General features: G+C 35.6%; 1 protein-coding gene across 9 annotated transcripts in view; it reads right to left on the bottom strand.

Annotated features, from left to right (window-relative positions):
* The window catches only part of LRCH3 (leucine rich repeats and calponin homology domain containing 3), a 109,754-nt gene extending 91,350 nt beyond the window's left edge, over positions 1 to 18,404 (bottom strand). Inside the window, exon 1 of one of the 9 annotated variants that reach the window (XM_010959343.3) lies at positions 17,537 to 18,404. In XM_010959343.3, coding sequence (XP_010957645.1) covers positions 17,537 to 17,795 — 259 coding nt within the window. In that variant the 5' untranslated portion in view covers positions 17,796 to 18,404. The remainder of the gene's footprint in view (positions 1 to 17,536) is intronic. The other 8 variants (XM_010959342.3, XM_010959344.3, XM_010959346.3 and 5 more) reach the window with 8 other exon arrangements.

Below are 18,404 nucleotides of genomic sequence, written 5' to 3' on the forward strand. Positions count from 1 at the left end.
AATATACTTACACAAAACACTATTATACTATAAATTATTATTTTTAAATGCTGAAAAACAGGTACATGATTAACAGGCAGCTCCACTATCCCAGTAAAAATCAGGATTTTTAAAGATACTATTTAATACTGATATTATACAGCATCATTAAATTATTCTTCAGATAGAGACTCTTACTAAATGTTATCTTTAAGATTCATAGGAATTATAGGCTATATAACTACGGTATACTTGTATCCTGCTATGTTAATAGACTGGACTTTCCTTCACATCTTAAAACATAGAAAGGCTGAAAAGTTATAATGGAAAGAGATAGGGGCTACTTTTCTAAGTCTTACACATGCTCCCTGGCCTGCTTTTCAGTATCTCTTGGAATTTTTATTCCTTTATTTTCTTGGGGGAATATTACTATAATTTTTAAGAAGTATTTAATAAAACTTTTAACAAAATGTTCTTATATTGTGATCAGTTTTACTCTCCTCCCACCACTCAACAGTTCCTAAAAAGTGAAAGGCAGTTTTCAGTTTTAAAAGAAGTACGGTAGGGGGAATGATACAACAAAGTTTCCATACAGCAGCAAGCAATGCACTAGGACTTCCAAATGCAAAGTTGTATCAATGAAGATTTTAAAATACTGGCCCTTCAAAACTGCAGCTTTAGAATTTAGATAAATTCTTTCGTTTGTAAACTGTCAAAAATAACTGATGTTGTGAATTTAATGGAGAAGTTTTTTAAAAATAATTATATAATTATCAGGAGATTTTGTATATTCCATGGCAATGCCTATCAAATTTTAGTATGCATCAGATTGACCTGGAAGGCTTCTTAAAACACAGATTGCTAGGCCTTGTGCCCAGAATTTTTGATACCACAGGTCTGGGGTGAGACCCAATAATACGTATTTCAAACAATTTTCCATGTGATGCTGTTGCTACTAGTCTAGGAGCCACATTTTGAGAACCAGTGCTCTATGTGTAAGCTATGGTAAGCCCAAAAGAATTGCATATTGGCAGAGAAGGTATAGGATTTCTAGTCTAAGACAATAATTTGAATGTTTGCTATTAAGAGCAATAGGGTTTTTTCTTTCTATTTTCCAAGAGAAACTAAATGATTAGTATTCTGTAATTAACTCTGTGTGTTTGTGTTTGCCACATTTAGAAAAAATATACTAAGAAACTTGAACTCTGTATTATCATGAAGTTGTAACTGCAATATAGTTCTATGTTGCAGTAAGGTTTCTTCCTCCAGAAAACAGACGAAAATAAAAATAATTCAAACTTTTGATACATACTCTAAAGATAATAGTAACCCAACAAGTTAAAGAAAAATGGAAAGTTATGAGTCACACCAAGAACCCTGGCAAAGCAAAAAATTGCCTTTTTGACAAGGCAGCATAATATAAGACAGCAAAGGATATTTCATAATTTGCAAAAACCATAAACCCTCACTGAGACACAGATTATATGAAATAACTCATACTACTTATCTTGATAATTGTTATCTTATACTGAATTTAAGTAATAGCTGTTAAATTACTAGATATCTTAGTTCAAATGCATTTTGCTAGAAAGTCATTAAGCATATAGATTATAAATATTCCTTTGTTTAGAGGAAGAAGATAAATCTTTGGTGAAATTGGTCTTGATTAATCTGCTGGATACACATATGAAATCAGACTAAGTACACTGAGGAAACTAAGGAAGTTAAATTTAGGAGCCTTCAAATATACAGGATCAATGACATCATATAATGAGATTTATTGAAAATGAGCATCAAAAGTTGGCATTTAAATGTCAATATTTCTGAAACTTTTGATAATACTTTAATTATAAGTTTGGTAGAATAACATATAGTAACATGGTACCTAAAATATGACTACACTGGGTATGAAGGAAAGGAAAAGATAGTAACTCAGTTTAAAACATAAATGCAAATCAACCGAAAGTTTTAATATTAGAGTAAGAAAAAAATTAAGTCAAATGAGAGTTAAAATTGTCCACATTCATGACTTTGAAAGGCTCCTACTACTTCACATAAATTATCTAAGTTGTCCCTTATGCCATCCTGTCTGGTATCAGTTGTCACATGAAGTAGTATAAAAGGAGGCTGCAATAGACAGACTGTAATCCTGTATCCTATTGCTCACTAAAAGGAACCAAGACTGCTTAAAGATAACAAATGCGCTATTTGGGGGAGAGGGAAATGAGATGGATCTAGAAAATCTTTTTGTTCTTGGAATGCAATTTTCAAGTTCTCAGCTCTCAAGAGGAGGGCTCCCACCCATGAAGGGTTCAGGTAGTGACATATGAGTACTGTATACAAAATGTAGAGCCAGTTATAAAGTTCTTGAATCTCTAAGAGATCTTTAAGTCCAGAAGGATCCTAAAAAGGAAAGGTAACATGAAAGGTGCTATGAAGAAATCAATACCTATCATGAAAAATTCTCCTTTTGTGACAAAAGGAGAGGATAGTCAAGACATAAATTCTACAGAAAATAAGTCTTTAAGTTGTATTTGTCATTATCTTATGTTGGAAAATAAAGAAGTGTCTACAAATTGCAAGTACTATGATAAGACAGCAAAATTAATAAACCTGTGCCAGTCACTGTTGATCTGACCTCAAGAATGTTTAGTTCCTATTGTTACTAAACAGTGTCTTCATAAGCAAGATGAACAATTGAACCAGCACTAATTAGGCTTCTAAAGCAAATATGAAAAACAAATATATCGATGAGAAATGAAGACCTACTTTTTTTTTTCATTTTTCTGTTTTATTAGGTACAACTGTTACACTTTGGCTGCACATATACAATTCATTGCATGTAAATACATATACACAATATACTGCACATATTATTTAAATTTACATATATGTACTGTTCATTATTTCTAAGAGCGTTTAGAGCTTTAGCTTTTTAAACTTACATAGTTATCAAAGGAATAAAGCCAACCACAAAATAAGAATTAATTCAAAAAGATACATACATCCCACTATTAACAGCAACATTATTTATAATTGCCAAGATATGGAAGCATACTAAGTGCACATCAACAGATGAATGGATAAAGAAGATGCAGCATATGTATGTAATGGAATACAACTCACCCATAAGAAAGAAGGATATTTTGCCATTTGCAACCCTTCATTCACTTTTTTTCCCCACTTCAAAAACCAGAATTTTAAAACTGACAGAAACATTTCCATTGCATCAAAAATACCTAGAAATAAACTTAACCAAGGAGATTATCTATACTCTGAAAACTGTAGAACACTGATGAAGGAAACTGAAGATGATACAAAGAAATGGAAAGATTATCTTGTGCTCTTGGAAGAATCAACATTACCAAAATGGCTGTACTACCCAAAGCAATCTACAGATCCAATGCAATCCCTGTCAAAGTACTCACAACATTTTCACAGAACTAGAACAAACAATTCCAAAATTTATATGGAACCATAAAAGACCCCAAACTGACAAAGCAATCTTTTATGGGTCTTTTTTTAATCTCTCTCTCTTTCTTCATTTTGTTCTCTTTTCTTATGGTTTTATGACTAGAGAAGTTCCTTTAACATTTGTTGTAAAGCTGGTTTGGTGGTGCTGAAATCTTTTAGCTTTTGTTTATCTGTGAAGCTTTTGGTTTCTCCATGAAATCTGAATGAAAGCCTTGCTGGATAGAGTATTCTTGGTTGTAGGTTTTTCCCTTTCTTCACTTTAAATATATCTTGCCATTCTCTTCTGGCCTGTAGAGTTTCTGCTGAAAAATCAGCTGATAACCTTATGGGAGTTCCCTTGTATGTTACTTGTTGCTTTTCTCTTGCTAACTTTAATATTTTCTCCTTATTCTTAATTTTTGTCAGTTTGATGACTATGTGCCTTGGTGTGTTCCTCTTTGGGTTGATCCTGTGTGGAAGTCTCTGTGCTTCCTGGACTTGGGTGACTGTTTCCTTTCCAAAGTTGGGGAAGTTTTCGGTTATTATCTCTTCAAAATTTTTCTCAGGTTCTTTCTCTCTTCTCTTTCTAGGACCCCTATAATGCAAATACTAGTGCACTAATAAAGACCTGCTTTTGGTATTACAATTTTGGGTAGAAAGTCCCAATCCTCATTAGAAGTGGGGACAAAAAAACACAGGAAGATTGAGCTGTGGACACAGGTTGGGGTTTCTGCATAAGCTGAGATCCTTACTGCACCAACAGGATGACATACTAAGGCTTTTTTTTTTAACCTTTTCTGCATAACTTTGGCAGCAGCCCTGCTGAGCCAAGACACAGTCCAAAAGGACTTGCTAACATCACATTTGACTCTCACCATATACATAACCATGTTATGCCCAAATCATGAGCATATTATATCCTAGGAACAAGGTAAGTGATGGTGTAACTTTCTTCTTTGCCTACTGTATACTTTTCTCTTTTTAAAACAGACTGATGTTGAGAGTGCTCAATTTGGTTGGCCTATGTGGCATGGGGTTAGAATAACTGGGTTCAACTATTTACTTAACTCAGAGACCCTCTGGAAAAAAAAGAGCAACCTCAGTCACCTGATTAGCTGTAGAGCAGTCCTTCTCAAACTGTAATGTTCTCATAATTACCTGGAGAACTTATTAAAATGCAGATTCTAATTCTGGGATGGGATTTGAAATTCTGCATTTCTCATAAAATCCTAGGTGATGCCATGTTGCTGGTCTACAAATCACACTTTTAATAGCAAAACTTTATAGACCCATAGATCAACTTGAAAATTTCAAAGATGTTATATAATGGTAGAATCCTAGGAAAAGCGAATCATAACAAAAAGGATAAATATGACTTTGAATAGTATTTATCAACCAAGAAAACAGAAAAACTGTTACTGAAACCAAATAACCACCAAGAATTTTTCAATCCACAGAGGCAAGAGGCTCTGCAAACCTCAAGTAAGATACATATAAAGAAAGCCACATCATAATCAAACTGCAGAAAATCAAAGACAAAGGAAAAAAAAAATCTTAAAAGCAGCCAGAGAAGAAACATCCAAATCTTACTCCCAAAGTGACATTCTCTCTACCACACCCAAACCCACCTCTTCAAATCCCTGGGAACAGCTTAAACATTAAAACTATCCCACCTCCCATTTCATATACACACTGGCTTGTTTTGTATATGCTACGAAAGGAATCCCTTGTCATCTATAGCACTGCTTCAAGAAATTCCTTAAGTCTTTGTCTTCTAAAATCCTTTCCATTTGAACAGGGCACCACTTTCTAACCCTGAACTCCATACTTCAGTCTCTCATTTCCCATACTGCCTCAAAGTAGAGCCTACAGTGCTCGCAGATACTTAACATTAAATTCCCTTTCTCCTGCTTAAACATCATTAAGAGGCTAAACACTGTCTGATTCTGTAGTCTCCAAGGGAGGAACATGAGCCTGCTATCCAGGGGATACATAAAATGACCCACCAAAGGATGGAAGAAAAACATTACAACTTTTATTTCCATTTGTTTACTTTCTTTAAATTTTGTATTTATGTCTATGTCTATTTTATAATACATATAATTTTAGTAAATTAGTATATGCACATAATATATAAGTAACCGTACATTGTTAAAAATATCTTACATTAGGGATTACTGGCTAAAATGCAATGGAATACTGTTCCTAGTTATTGGGATTTGGGACACAGCAGACACTTGAAATGATACGAAGTAGAAGGACTGTTCATCCTTCTCCTCAAATTAATGCATACTTCAGATCTTAAAAAGAAACTGAAGGTACTCTCAGAATAAAAAAAAAAAAGAAAGAAAGAAAAGAGAAACGGAAGGTACTCCTTGAAAAGAATCTAATTAATAATCTTTTCCTTCTCACTCCCAACTAAACAAAGAAATGAAACGTTTAGTTGTAGAAAAGCTACACTAATTACAATCAGTAAAATGCCTACTGCATCATATATATTGATTACTGTGCATCAATAATTATATTCTCCAATGAAGGTCCAACTGTTCACTTGATTTAACCATTAAATACAACTTGTAGTTAGACATATGCCATTTTTTTAGGCTGCCCAGGATCTAAACACTATTCCCATGTTCGAGGAATCCAATACTTTCTGAAACAGACTTCTTTCCTCAACAGAAGCTGAAAAATGCCACACAGTATGTTTGCTTTCCTGACCTCTCTCGTGGCTAGGGGCACAGGCACATGATCTAGGTTCCCCCAAGCAGACACATCCTCCCCTAACCTTGAACTGAAAGCAGAGTGGTAATATACACCCCTATTTCCACAGACAGTGGTGGCATTAGTTCCAGCACTGGTGTAGAGTGTCCATCATCTCTAGTGGTGGTACACGTTGAAGTGTCTATCCCCAGTGGCAATGCTAGCGATGTCTTCACAGGACAAGTTCTGTCACATGATTTTGGGCATTATTCCTGGTTACTTATCCTTCCAGCCTGGTTTTCCAGTCCTCCCAGAGATTTCGTGGGCTAGTCATAACCACAGTTGGTTTCTGTCGCTCATAACCAAGATCCTGACTAACCATACATGCTCAATTTTCATAGTTTATTTTTTCATGTAAATTGGTTATCTATCTGTAACTTTAACAACACAGTTCTTCAGTGACAGTACCTTAAAAACAAATAAACCAATCTTTCAAGTGTTTATTCTATATCAAAGTGCTCAATTTTACAAAATGAAGTATGTGTTTTATACTTAAAAAATTGTTTTGAGGGGGAGAAGTAATTAGATTTACTTATTTTTAGAGGAGGTACTAGGGATTGAACGCAGGACCTCATGCATGCTAAACATGTGTTCTACCACTGAGCTATATCCACCCCAAAACATTTTCAGCTGAATAATATCTTTAGCTTACCTAATCAAGATATCTTTAGAAGTGAAAAATTACTATTTTTCTAAATTAATTTTAAAGCAGCAAAGTCTATGGAAGAATTTCTTAGACCACCTGCACCTAGAACCATCAGACTGCTTCTTAAAAATGAAGCTTAATGGACCCCACCCCAGAACTCCTGAATCAGACTCTCTAGGGTCTGGTCCCAGGAATGTACATTTTTTTTTAAGTGTCACAGGTGATTTTATGCACATTAAAGTTTGAGAATCAACAGACTATGGTCTGTCATTTGATGACAGATGACCAGAAATCACAATGTTACTAAGCTAGAAAAGGATCACATATTTACCAGGCTAAGATTCTCCTTAGATAACTGAAACTTGCATAATTATCAAAGTTATAAATATTGAATACACATGGAAAGCCAACTTTACTGTAAGGAGTTTAAAATTTTTTTACTCTTTTATTAGCAAATCGAGGCCCTATTTTGAAATTTTTCAAACCCCTAAAAATTCTCAATTGCTACTGGTTATGTTTTCGGGTCCTAATTCTTAGCACACATAACATCATCACTCTTATCCTCTATGACACCAATTAATGAGGGTCTGAATGCCTAACTCTGATATAAAAGGGAACTATATTCACTGGTATTATCCTTGAAAATGTTTTGACTGAATTCTACTGTATGACTGAAGCCCCAAGGGTCCTCATTAAACCCAGTCACACAGAAGTCAGTTGTTACTATTTCTAAAGCTAAGAAAGTGAATAGGCTCTTCATTTCCTGTTTTTGCCTTCTCATTCACTCACCCATCCATCCCATCTATCCATCCAATAAACAAGGGGTATTTGGCATTGTACTAGGTGATGTACAATAAGAGGAAAGTAAGACAGAACCCTCTATAGTAGGCAGAACCCTAAGATGGCCCCCAAGATCTCCCACCCTAATCCTTGTAACTGTAAATGTGAAATATATTCTGATTATATTCCTTATGTGGCAAAAGGGATTTTGCTGCTATAACTAAGTAATTATTAATCAATTGACTCTGAATTAAGCAAAATAGAGACAATCTGGCTATACTCAATCTCATCACAGGAGCCCTCTAGCTGGTAGCAGAAGTCAGAGATTCCAAGCAGGACACACCACTGTTGGTGTGAAGGTGGAGGGGGCTACGTAAGGAATGTGGATAGCATCCAGAGCACCCCAAAGCTGACAACTAGCAGAGAAATGGGACCCTCAGTTTTATAACTGCAAGAAACTGAATTCTGCCAAAACCTGAATGATTCTGGAAATTCTTCCTCAGAGACTCCATATAAGAGTCCAGTCTGGCCAACACATTGATTCTGGCCTTGTGAGACCATGAGGAGTCCAAATGAGTCCAGTTTTCTGACCTACAGAACTGTAAGATAATACAGGTGTTTTATTAAGGTATGTCTAGAGCAATTTGTTATGCAGCAAGAGGAAACTAATATATCTCCTTCAAGAAGTTCCCAATCTAGTATGAGAAAAGACAGTATCGTTCACTGTGACAGTAGAAAAGTGTAAACAAGGTATTAGGGAAGCAAGAAAAGTGCCTGATTGGGGAAGGGGGATCACAGGGAGATAAGGAGGAAAAAGAGAAGGTTAAAAAAGAAGAGGTGCTATGAATAATACATGAGTTAATGAATAAGTAAGACTAAATAAAGAAGTAAATGAAAATAAAGTAAATAAACCATAAATGTACAATTAAAAAAAATGAAGTGAACACCCATATAGGTGATGAACCTAGGGTAAAGAATAGAATATTTTCAGTACTTCAGAAACACATCCACCCTTAACCCACTGCCCCCTTTCCTCTAACATTTTCCCTCTCCTACAGGTAACCATGTTTGTTGTATTTATTGGAAATCTCTTTTCACTCCCTATGTGGCTTATCTTTTCACTCTCTATGATTCCAGGTCATTTTTTAAAACCTGTTTTTAATGGAAAAGTCAATTACCTAGTTTTTGTAAGAAATATATTTAATAAATCAGTTAAAATCCTTGGTTTAAGATTTCCTTCAAATAATAAAAATTGAGAAGTTTAGAAGAACAAGGAAGAAAGTTAAAAGTAAGGAAATACCTTAAATTTTTAGGAGTTGTTTAGGATTCTAAAATTAGTAGCATTGCATTTGATATTGCTGGCTGCTTCAGGAACTCAAAATAATGTCCCTTTGTGTGAATTACTGTATTTACCATATATTTTTCTCCAAACTTGAGTGGAATAATTGTTTCATAAATGAACTGAAAAAATAATGAACATGTATGTTACTATTTAAAAGTCATGGTTCATGTTATAATGATATAATAGTAATATTATTAATATTACTAATTAACCATCCATCCCTAAATACAGCCACTGTAAAAGGAAATGAAACCTAGGAAATCTTTGCCCCAACACTGCTGCCATTCTTCTAGACTCAATATTGGTTTTGTGGTGATCTATGATTCATCTTCTCATCCCTCCTAGAAGCACCATCCTACTATCTACCCTTCCTATTTAGAAAACAATGCCAGTAAAGTTGAGTCTAGATTTTTACCCCTGAAACATAAATTTAAATCTTACTTCAGGCGCCTTTATACCCAACAGCCTCTCTTTATAAAAGAGGGGCTATTGCAGGGGGTCACGGTGGCAGGGAGAACATAAGCAACAGAAATCTTTTAAAGTCCTTCCTATTGTGTCAGTCCAGTATAAGAATTGAGCTGATCCTCATGCAGAAGAGAAAGGAAGAAGCATGTGAATAAGACTGTATTAGAGCTATGAGATTTCTCATTCCAAACAGAAAGTAAAGTTATGAGAGGAGGGGAGTTATAAACGTTTCCTGAGATGTGTTCTTAGCATCCTGTATTTCAATTTAATATGCATACTTCCATAGAAACTGTTACAAAGAGTAGTATTACATAAAATACTACATCCATACTTGTAAACCTGGGATACTCATGGGGGCAGGGGGTGGATTCCAGAAAACAACAGAATAAACAGTACAGAAACTGATTTGGCTTGGTGTTCCTTAATGGCAATTTGAAGGCATAGATTTGTATTAAAACAAACATGAATATATAATATAGGGTGGCACCCTTAAGAAAATCCCAAGTCTTCAAATTTCAAGTTCCCTACTGAGGCTACTTCAAGTTCTATACCCCAGACCTTCTCTGAGGTTAGAGGTACTTCAATAAAAATCTGTGTCATTAACACATATACACACTCTTTACAGAGAGAGATGTGGGAGATCATGGCCTTTAGGTATAAAGAGGCATGAAATAAATGAGTTAGGATGACTTTCATGTTTAGAAAAAAAAAATAGGTTTTTTTGTGGGTGGCCTGTAATCCTAGTTAAGCTACATACAATAGGTAACACTGTTTCTATGAGAAACTGCTTTTGTAACTTTGTAAATTAAGTTTAAGTTTAGAAAGTTGTGTACAATTTGTTAGAACAATTCCATTTCTAGGAATTTATTCAAAGGAAATAATAAGGAATGTGAGCAAGAGGGGGAGGTATAGCTCAAGTGGTAGAGCACGTGCTTAGCATGTATGAGGTCCTGGGTTCAATCCCCAGTACCTCCTCTAAAAATAAACAAACCTAATTACCTCCCCTCCACCAAAATAAAATAATTAAATAATACAATAATAAATAAAATATTTTTTAAAAAAGAAATGTAAGCAAAGAGTAGTATAGAAAATGTTCATAGCTTACTTACAACAATAAAAAATCAGAAATAGTCTAAAATGCCCAGTAAAGGGATCTGGTTAAGTACAAAATACAATTAAATACTCTGCAGCCATTAAAATTCTATTCTAAGAAAATATTAACAGACATGACACCATATTTCTAATATACTATGAGATAGGAAAACAAACTATAAAAAGTTAATACCATGTTTTTCAATATATACGTACATGTATTAAAAAAACTTGGAAGAATATGTCAAAATGTTCATAGTGGTTTATCAATGCAGTAGTATTATTCCTTTTTTTTCTTTCTCCATCTTGTGTATTTGTTTTTCCAAATTTTCTATGGTAAATATATATTACTCTTACAATTACAAAGGAATTCAAATTAAATATACAGGAGTTTATATGCATGCACAAAGAGCTTCTGATTCTTTGTCATCAACTGGTTCTGTGACAAAAAGTCACAGGAAAAATTAGAAAAAAATAAATATTTCCCCTTGTATTTATATATCTTTTCTTATTGTAGTAAAAATCATATTCCTCAAGTTGCACTGAATACAGAACAAGGAGATAGCATCTCTCACCTATCAGACTGACATAGATCAAAATGAATGAGATCTGTGGATGCAAATGGAAGACAACTCATGCACTGCTGGTATAAATCTAAGTTGAACAATCCTTCTGGAAGGACAATTTTAAAAACTGTATTAAAAAACCCTAAAGTTGTGTGTACCTTTTAACCAATTAATTATATTTCTAGGAATTTATCCTAAGAAAATAATTAAACAAGTCTGCTAAGACATACGTACTAAGCTATTCTCAGCAATATCATTTGTAATAGTGAAAGTCAAAAATAATACCAGTGTGCATCAATAAGGTAAGTTAAAAGACAGTATCTATAGTGGTCTACTATTAAAAATTAGGCTATAGATTTCTATTTTCTGATACTGTATCTTATGTAGTAAGAAAAAATCAGATAAAACAGCCTCTGAATTTTTTAAAAAGTGAGAATGTGAAGAACATTTCATGAAGAAAATGTTTGAAGATTTCAAACCAGGGTTCACTACCAGTTATCTCTGTTAAGTGGAATTACTTATGATCTTTAGTGTCTCCTTTATAATTATTTGTACCACAATGACGACGTATAACTCTTAATATCAGAAGAAATGATTTTTAAGTACACTAAATTGAACCAGCCTGATGTAATCAAATAAACTCGCTTCGGTGTTTTCTACTCTTTTCTCATTGCTAAAGCTCTTAGAAGGCTCCTAATTTAATGCATAATACTCAGTAGATGGTAAATTTGTCAAATATATAGCTAATGCCTTTATTAACAAAGATGATGTGCTGAAATGCTAGTCTTTATTAACAAGGTTATTTCTAAAAGAAAAAATTATATATCCCCCTCTCCCAGCCCTAAGATACTAGCAAAGATCTTATATTATGGCTGAGCCCCCATTTGCTGCTACCCCCTCCATTTGCCTCTGCCCTCTCAATCATTAAGGTGTTTTCAGTTCTAGTTACCATGGTGGCTTACTATATTATGGATATAGAAAAATACTGCCAAAAGAAGTATGATTTATAAAATAAATCATGCAGAAGAAAATGTCAATTCTATTCTAGACAGTATGCCCCAGCATCACTGTCCCATATACTTTCTGTGATGATAGAAAGGTTCTATTATCTGTGTTGTCCAAAATGACACACAGCAGGTCTGTCTGATGTGCTGTCCAATATGACACATGTGGCTACTGAGCACTGAAATGTGGCTAGTACAACTGAGGAACCAAATTTTTTAATTTTAACTTAGTTTAATTTTAATAACCACTTATGACTAGTAGCTACCAAATTGGACAGCACTGCTCTAGAAAAATTCACATACATATTACTGTGGTTGATACAAAATATACATAAATAAGGATCCAAAAAAAATATAATTTCCACTTAAGCTCTGGCACTCCAGTGCATATTTCCAAGACTAACGAAACCATAATTTTGTGGGTCACCAATTGCTTCCTTGAAAAACTAAATGGTCTTTTAAGCAATTCTCATTCTTCTTTACCTAGGAAATAAGTATCCAACTCTTGAAAGCCTTAATTCTCATGGCTTCAATAAGACTGTGTTACTTTGGCCTACCCATTACCTCTCAATTTTTTTGTTTTTTTGTATAATCTTAGTCTCCCCCATCTGCCTCCAACCATAGGCTTTTTACCAACTGGATCCTTGGTTTCTTGTTTTCTACCTTCTACTCAGAAAAAATTTCTTATACCTTTAACCATGTTTCTGTGAAACAGCACCACCTTACTATATACTCTTAAACGCATCATTTAACCTCTTTTGGACTGCTTCTCATCTGTAAAATAACTTAGGTGGTGACTATAGTTCCTTTGGCTTTAGGAGTCTCTGAATTCTATCCAGTACAGGCTTCATTATGAAAACTCTGTTTCTGATTTTTCCTCAGGCTGATTCCTCTTCTTGGCTTTTTAAATGCTGGTATACTTCATAGTTGTCAGTGCCCAGCTTTTCTACTCTCCACACTCTTTCTCCAAGAATCTCATAAACTCTCCATTATGACTCTTTCAATTTTATGCTATAGCCCTAACTTCACTATTAAACTCCCAGATTTACATTTCTGTGTGTTGCATACAATTAACTAGATGTGGTGCTAGCCTCTTAAAGGTATCAGGCGAGCTGAAGAAACTGTGTACCAAATTTCTTTGTCAGTATGGCTTAGAGATCAAAAACACAAGTTTTAGGATCAGATGTATCTGAATTTGAATCCCAGTTTCGTTACTTATTAGTTGTGTAACCTTGATCAGATTAATCTCAAGTCTCCTTTTTTTCATGTGTAAAATGGTTTTAAAAATAGTACTTACAACTCATATGGTTGTTATATGTACATTTTATATATACAGTTGGGAATATGCTAACAGTTCAATACACATTAGTTACTATTATTATCAGCAGCATTACCATCTTTTTAGTCCTCCAGGTTTAACAGCACAGTCATCTTTGATGCACTGTCTCTTTAAAAAAAAAATTCATTCACAAGGTCTATAAAATACATCCTTATTTTTCTCTTCCCACTGTCAGTATCTGGAGTAGATCCTTTTTACTTTGTCACATACTAAGATGTCTTCTTATTTTTCTTTCTCTAATACTATATACAGTCCAGTCCATACCATATGACATCAAACCGGGTGTTCTCCTGTCCACTCTTGGTTCCCGGTGGCCCCCACAATGGTCGTTTAGGTTTCCTTTAATTTGTTCCACAATGCTGCCCTTAATCTGATGTCCAGCCTACTCTCCAGTCTTGCCCCAGCACCACTATACCATCGACTGAGATAAACGGATTTACTCATTGATGTCAAAATAATAAATAAATAAATAAATAAATAAATAAATAAATAAATAAATAAATAAATAAATAAATAAATAAATAAATAAATTCAGTCAGCATTTATACATTTTTATTTTCCAGTATGAACTCTGACTGTTTTTCATTCCTGGACTGTTATCACAGCTACTCAACCAGAGTACTAGATTTTTAATGCTTACAGATTAGACTCTCTTATTTTTGTTTCCACTATATTACCTAGCATAATGCCTTGCACATAAAAGTTTTATTATTATTAGACAACTCAAAATCTTTACAGCTGTTTACTCCTCCACTAGATCCCTTAAATTCTTCAAGGACAGGGAGTATTTTGGTCCCCTTTGTATATCTACATCTGCCCAAATCCCTTAGTCAATAAACATTTGACATTTGACTACTGACTAGTCTCCCTGTCTCCAAACCCATAATCTAGCTGCCTCAAATGCAAAAGGTAGCTCTTATATTCTCTAATCGAACCACTTATTCTGATTAGACTGGCCTCCCCACAACTTCATAAAGAGCAGTCTCACTATATTAGTCAGGACTCTTATTTTGTATCAAAAAGTCTACTCAAATTAAGCAGGAAAGGGAATTTATTAGCTTGCATAATTTGAAAGTCCAAGGATACCACTAACTTAAGGTCTGGCTACTGATCCAAGGGTTCAAACAGATCCAAAGGTTCAAACACTATCATGAGAACTTGGCCTCACTCCTTCCATCTTTTGGCTCCACTTTCAATTTATTGCCAAGTTCTAGACTCATATTCTGTTCTCTTAGAAACCCCAGGGTTCAAAGTATGCCTCTTTCTCAATAGTTCCAATAAAAAATTCAGAATTTACACTCTTGTGTGCTTACTGGAAAATGTGTCCATCTCTGAACCATCACTGTTGCCAGAGGGATGGACTACACTGACTGGCTAGTCCTGCATCATGGCCACACCCCTGTGTCAATGTGGGATTCATTCCACTGCCTAGAATAGCTGTCATTCTCATTTCTGCCTCCCTAAATCCAAGCTACAAGCTTTCTGCCCCCAAAAGTCTTTTGTGATTTCTTTTAAAATATTCCTTGTCCACTAGATCAAGTCATCCATTCCCAAATATTTCTCCCTTTCTAGAGATCTACCTTTTAAAACAAACAGGAGGGAAAAACCTTAAGAAAATGTTGCATGATGAATTCTAATCATGTCAAATTATAAACAGTATGGGTAATATGTGCTGTTACTTAAAATGAAAACTCTTGAAAGACAGCAGCTCCACCAGATACATTCTATACATTAAAAAAGAACAGACTGTGTGGTAACTTTGATAAATATATCATTCAAATAATTTTCTTGGCTTTAAGTTTCCTGTAGGGTCTAAACAGAACATTTTAGCTAACATAAGTTATGTCTGAATTCAAAGTACCTAGTGTAATAGGTAGACTATAGTTTTGGAGTTAAACAGGATTTCATCAAATCCTGGCTAACACCACTTTCCTTGGACATTAGCTACAGGTCTTTGAGCAAATTATCTCTCCAAACTCTGGTTTCATTATCTGTAAAAACAAGAATGATAATATCTATCTATACGTAAGAAGGCTCTGTTGTACAGTGGAGAGAAAATTAGTAAGATAGATTCAGGTAGTATTCTACCACTAATACTATTTATATGACTCTCTCTGAGTGATTCCTCATATGTAAATTTGGGATAATAATATTTAATCCATTGGTTGTTAAGCATTTAACAAGGAGATGTATTTTAAAACACCTACCACAATGAATAGTAAACAGTGAAAACTCAATCATTGATGTTTTTCACATCAAATTATCTATTTAAAATAATTCAGTATTTTTGTATTTACCAAGATCTGCCAAAGACTTCTTATACTTAATAAGTGATATTTCTAACATGTTAGAGGTGAATCTAGTCTAATAGGTTATAAAATACCTCATAATCTTTTTCTTTTCTTGTTTACTTTTTGACCAGATAAAATGTCAACCAACAAATAATTTGGTTTATAAAATATTAAGTAACAAAATAAGTATGGATAATAAACTAAAAATTCAGAGCATAGTTAGGGAAAAATTCATTGGGACTACCTATTATTCTTCATAAATGCCCTTGGGTTTCTTTGTTAATAACATATTTCTTAAAGGCAAAAGACATTGGTCCTAGAACTATTTAAAAGCAGGTAAGATAACGAACTAGATAAACTCCTGGAATCAACTTGTTCTTTAACTTCAGGCTTAATGTAGTAATATTGAAATGACTCACACCAATATGAAATAACTATGCTACCCATCTCCTAAACCATATGCCATATAGCAATTTCCTGAACAGAATCATGAAATCTGGGTATGAATGACAATATTAGATGTTGTCTCTCAGAACACATGCAAAAGGCAAGTGGCTGTTCATATCTACATTAGCAAGGAAGTTTAATTTTAATACCATTCACTAAAAAATACAAACTATATTCAGTACAACTGTTTCCAATAAGAGGCTAAACAAGTAGGCATTTGATTTTCATTTTACATGATAGCAGAAGTTTCTTTGGAAAGAACAGTTTCTTGAAGTAGTTTAACAGTTCTGTTTATTTTTCTAACATGGGTGAATCATATGTAATACTTACCAACCTTTAGAGTGGACAAACATAGGAAAGGTGTTAAATAAGAGATTTTAAAATAAAATAAATAAAATGTAATAAATATAACACACAAAGTACTACACATTCTATGGCTGCAAATACACTGTGTGAAAATAAAATATTTAAGTACATCATACTATACTATACGTAAGGGATTTTTTTCCCTCCTTTTTATTTGTATAAGAATGAATAGATTGTTTTTAATCAACCCCCTGAGGAAGCAACATTTTAAACACAAGAGAAACACGTTGAACACCTTAGTCACCAGACATTGTACTCTCCAACTAAGAAAACCAAATATATCTCATTTCTTACCTTATCTGTGTTCAGAAATATGTATAAAACAAAGTAATGTTTGTTTCTAAAAAGCATTAAATACAGATAGGGTAGGCAATCTACATATCTTTTCTAAACAGTTTTCTTCAACTTCTTGGTGGTGGCCATGAGGAGAGAGGAAAGTAATGGGAGTCTGAAGGTGGGTTCCTATTATTTTTTACAAATACTTGTAGTAAGCCAGCTAGATGAAGAGGAGAAAGAAAAGTTAAAAGTGTTTGGGTTCACATTAAAAACTCCTGAAAAAAAGCCAGAGCTGAGAGTCATACTTTCCTGACAATGCAGCGACCAATGCTAAGTTGATCTATTAAGAGCGCGCTACAATCCCAAATCTTAGTGAAGTCAATTTGGCATCCCAAATCCGAAAGGGCCTGTAGAAACCGGGGCGGGGCAAGGGTCTACCTCAGCAGCTGGGGAAGTTAATTTTCTAGGAGAGTAAAACACTACCCATCAATCCTCTACGGGCCTCTTCCCCGAGAGGCTGCTGTCCGCCTCGCCGCAGGCTCAGGGTCTGGCCCGCAGGCTCTGGGGCTGGGTGGGTTGGGGCAGTCAGCTTCTCCCCGTTACCCGGGAACCATCCAGGAGTTACGGGACCAGTTACTGTAACTACTGGCGATTTCCCCTCACCGGCTGGGGCGGCCTCCAGCCGCGCCCAGGGCCTCCGATCGGCAGGGATGCCCCCTGCCCCACTCACCCGCCCGGGTGGTGTCTGTCAGGTCGTGGTTGGCCGCTCCCCGGGGAAACTCCCTCAGTTTCCGGCCGCTCAGGCTCAGCACCCCGGTTACCGCCGCCTCCTCCAGCGCTCGGTCGAGGGAGCGGCTCCACGAGCCCGGGCCAGGACCAGGACCTGCCCCGGAGTTTGGGCCACAGTTAGAGGAGAGGTTCCCTCCCGACGCTCCTGGGCCAGAGTACTCTGCAGCCGTGGCCACAGAGACCAAGCCCGTGGCCGCCATTTCCCAGCCGACAACTCTCCGGCCCGCCGGCTCGGCGCATGCGCAGCCAGATGATGGGTGGGCGGGGAAAGGGGCGCACAGACCCCGGACGATCCCCTTGATGGACAGGTTTGCGGTGCCCCTCGGCACAACTAGGCTCTTGCCTCCGCCCACATCAAGGTTTTCAAGGGAAATTAAAATGGAACTCACAAATCTGGAGCAGGTCCCTACTTTAGGCTCCCAGTAACCTTCCTAATAGGCCACTACAAAAATATCTTTCGGATAACGCTCCTCACCAAAACTTCTCTACCTTCCTGCCTCAGTACTGGAGGATTAAACATTAAGTCTAGTCTTCTAAATATCGTTGCTGCCACAAACTTAGGCAGTGAGGAGACCCTGAGATATGACCCAAAATGTTTCCTGACTTCTGTCATCCTGTGAACCAAACGATCTAAATGGAGACTTGGGGATTTATTAACTATTGTCGCCCGAGGGAAAAATGAGTATTAACCTGGCTCCCAAATATCATAATTTTCATTGAAAGGGTTACACAAATATTTTAGACCCTCCGTTTGACAAAACAGCCTCTTAACGAACATAAAACAAACATCCTAAATAGCAATTGCCCTT

This window comes from Camelus bactrianus, chromosome 1 (genome assembly GCF_048773025.1).
Source record: "Camelus bactrianus isolate YW-2024 breed Bactrian camel chromosome 1, ASM4877302v1, whole genome shotgun sequence".
Classification (NCBI taxonomy): Eukaryota; Metazoa; Chordata; class Mammalia; order Artiodactyla; family Camelidae; genus Camelus; species Camelus bactrianus.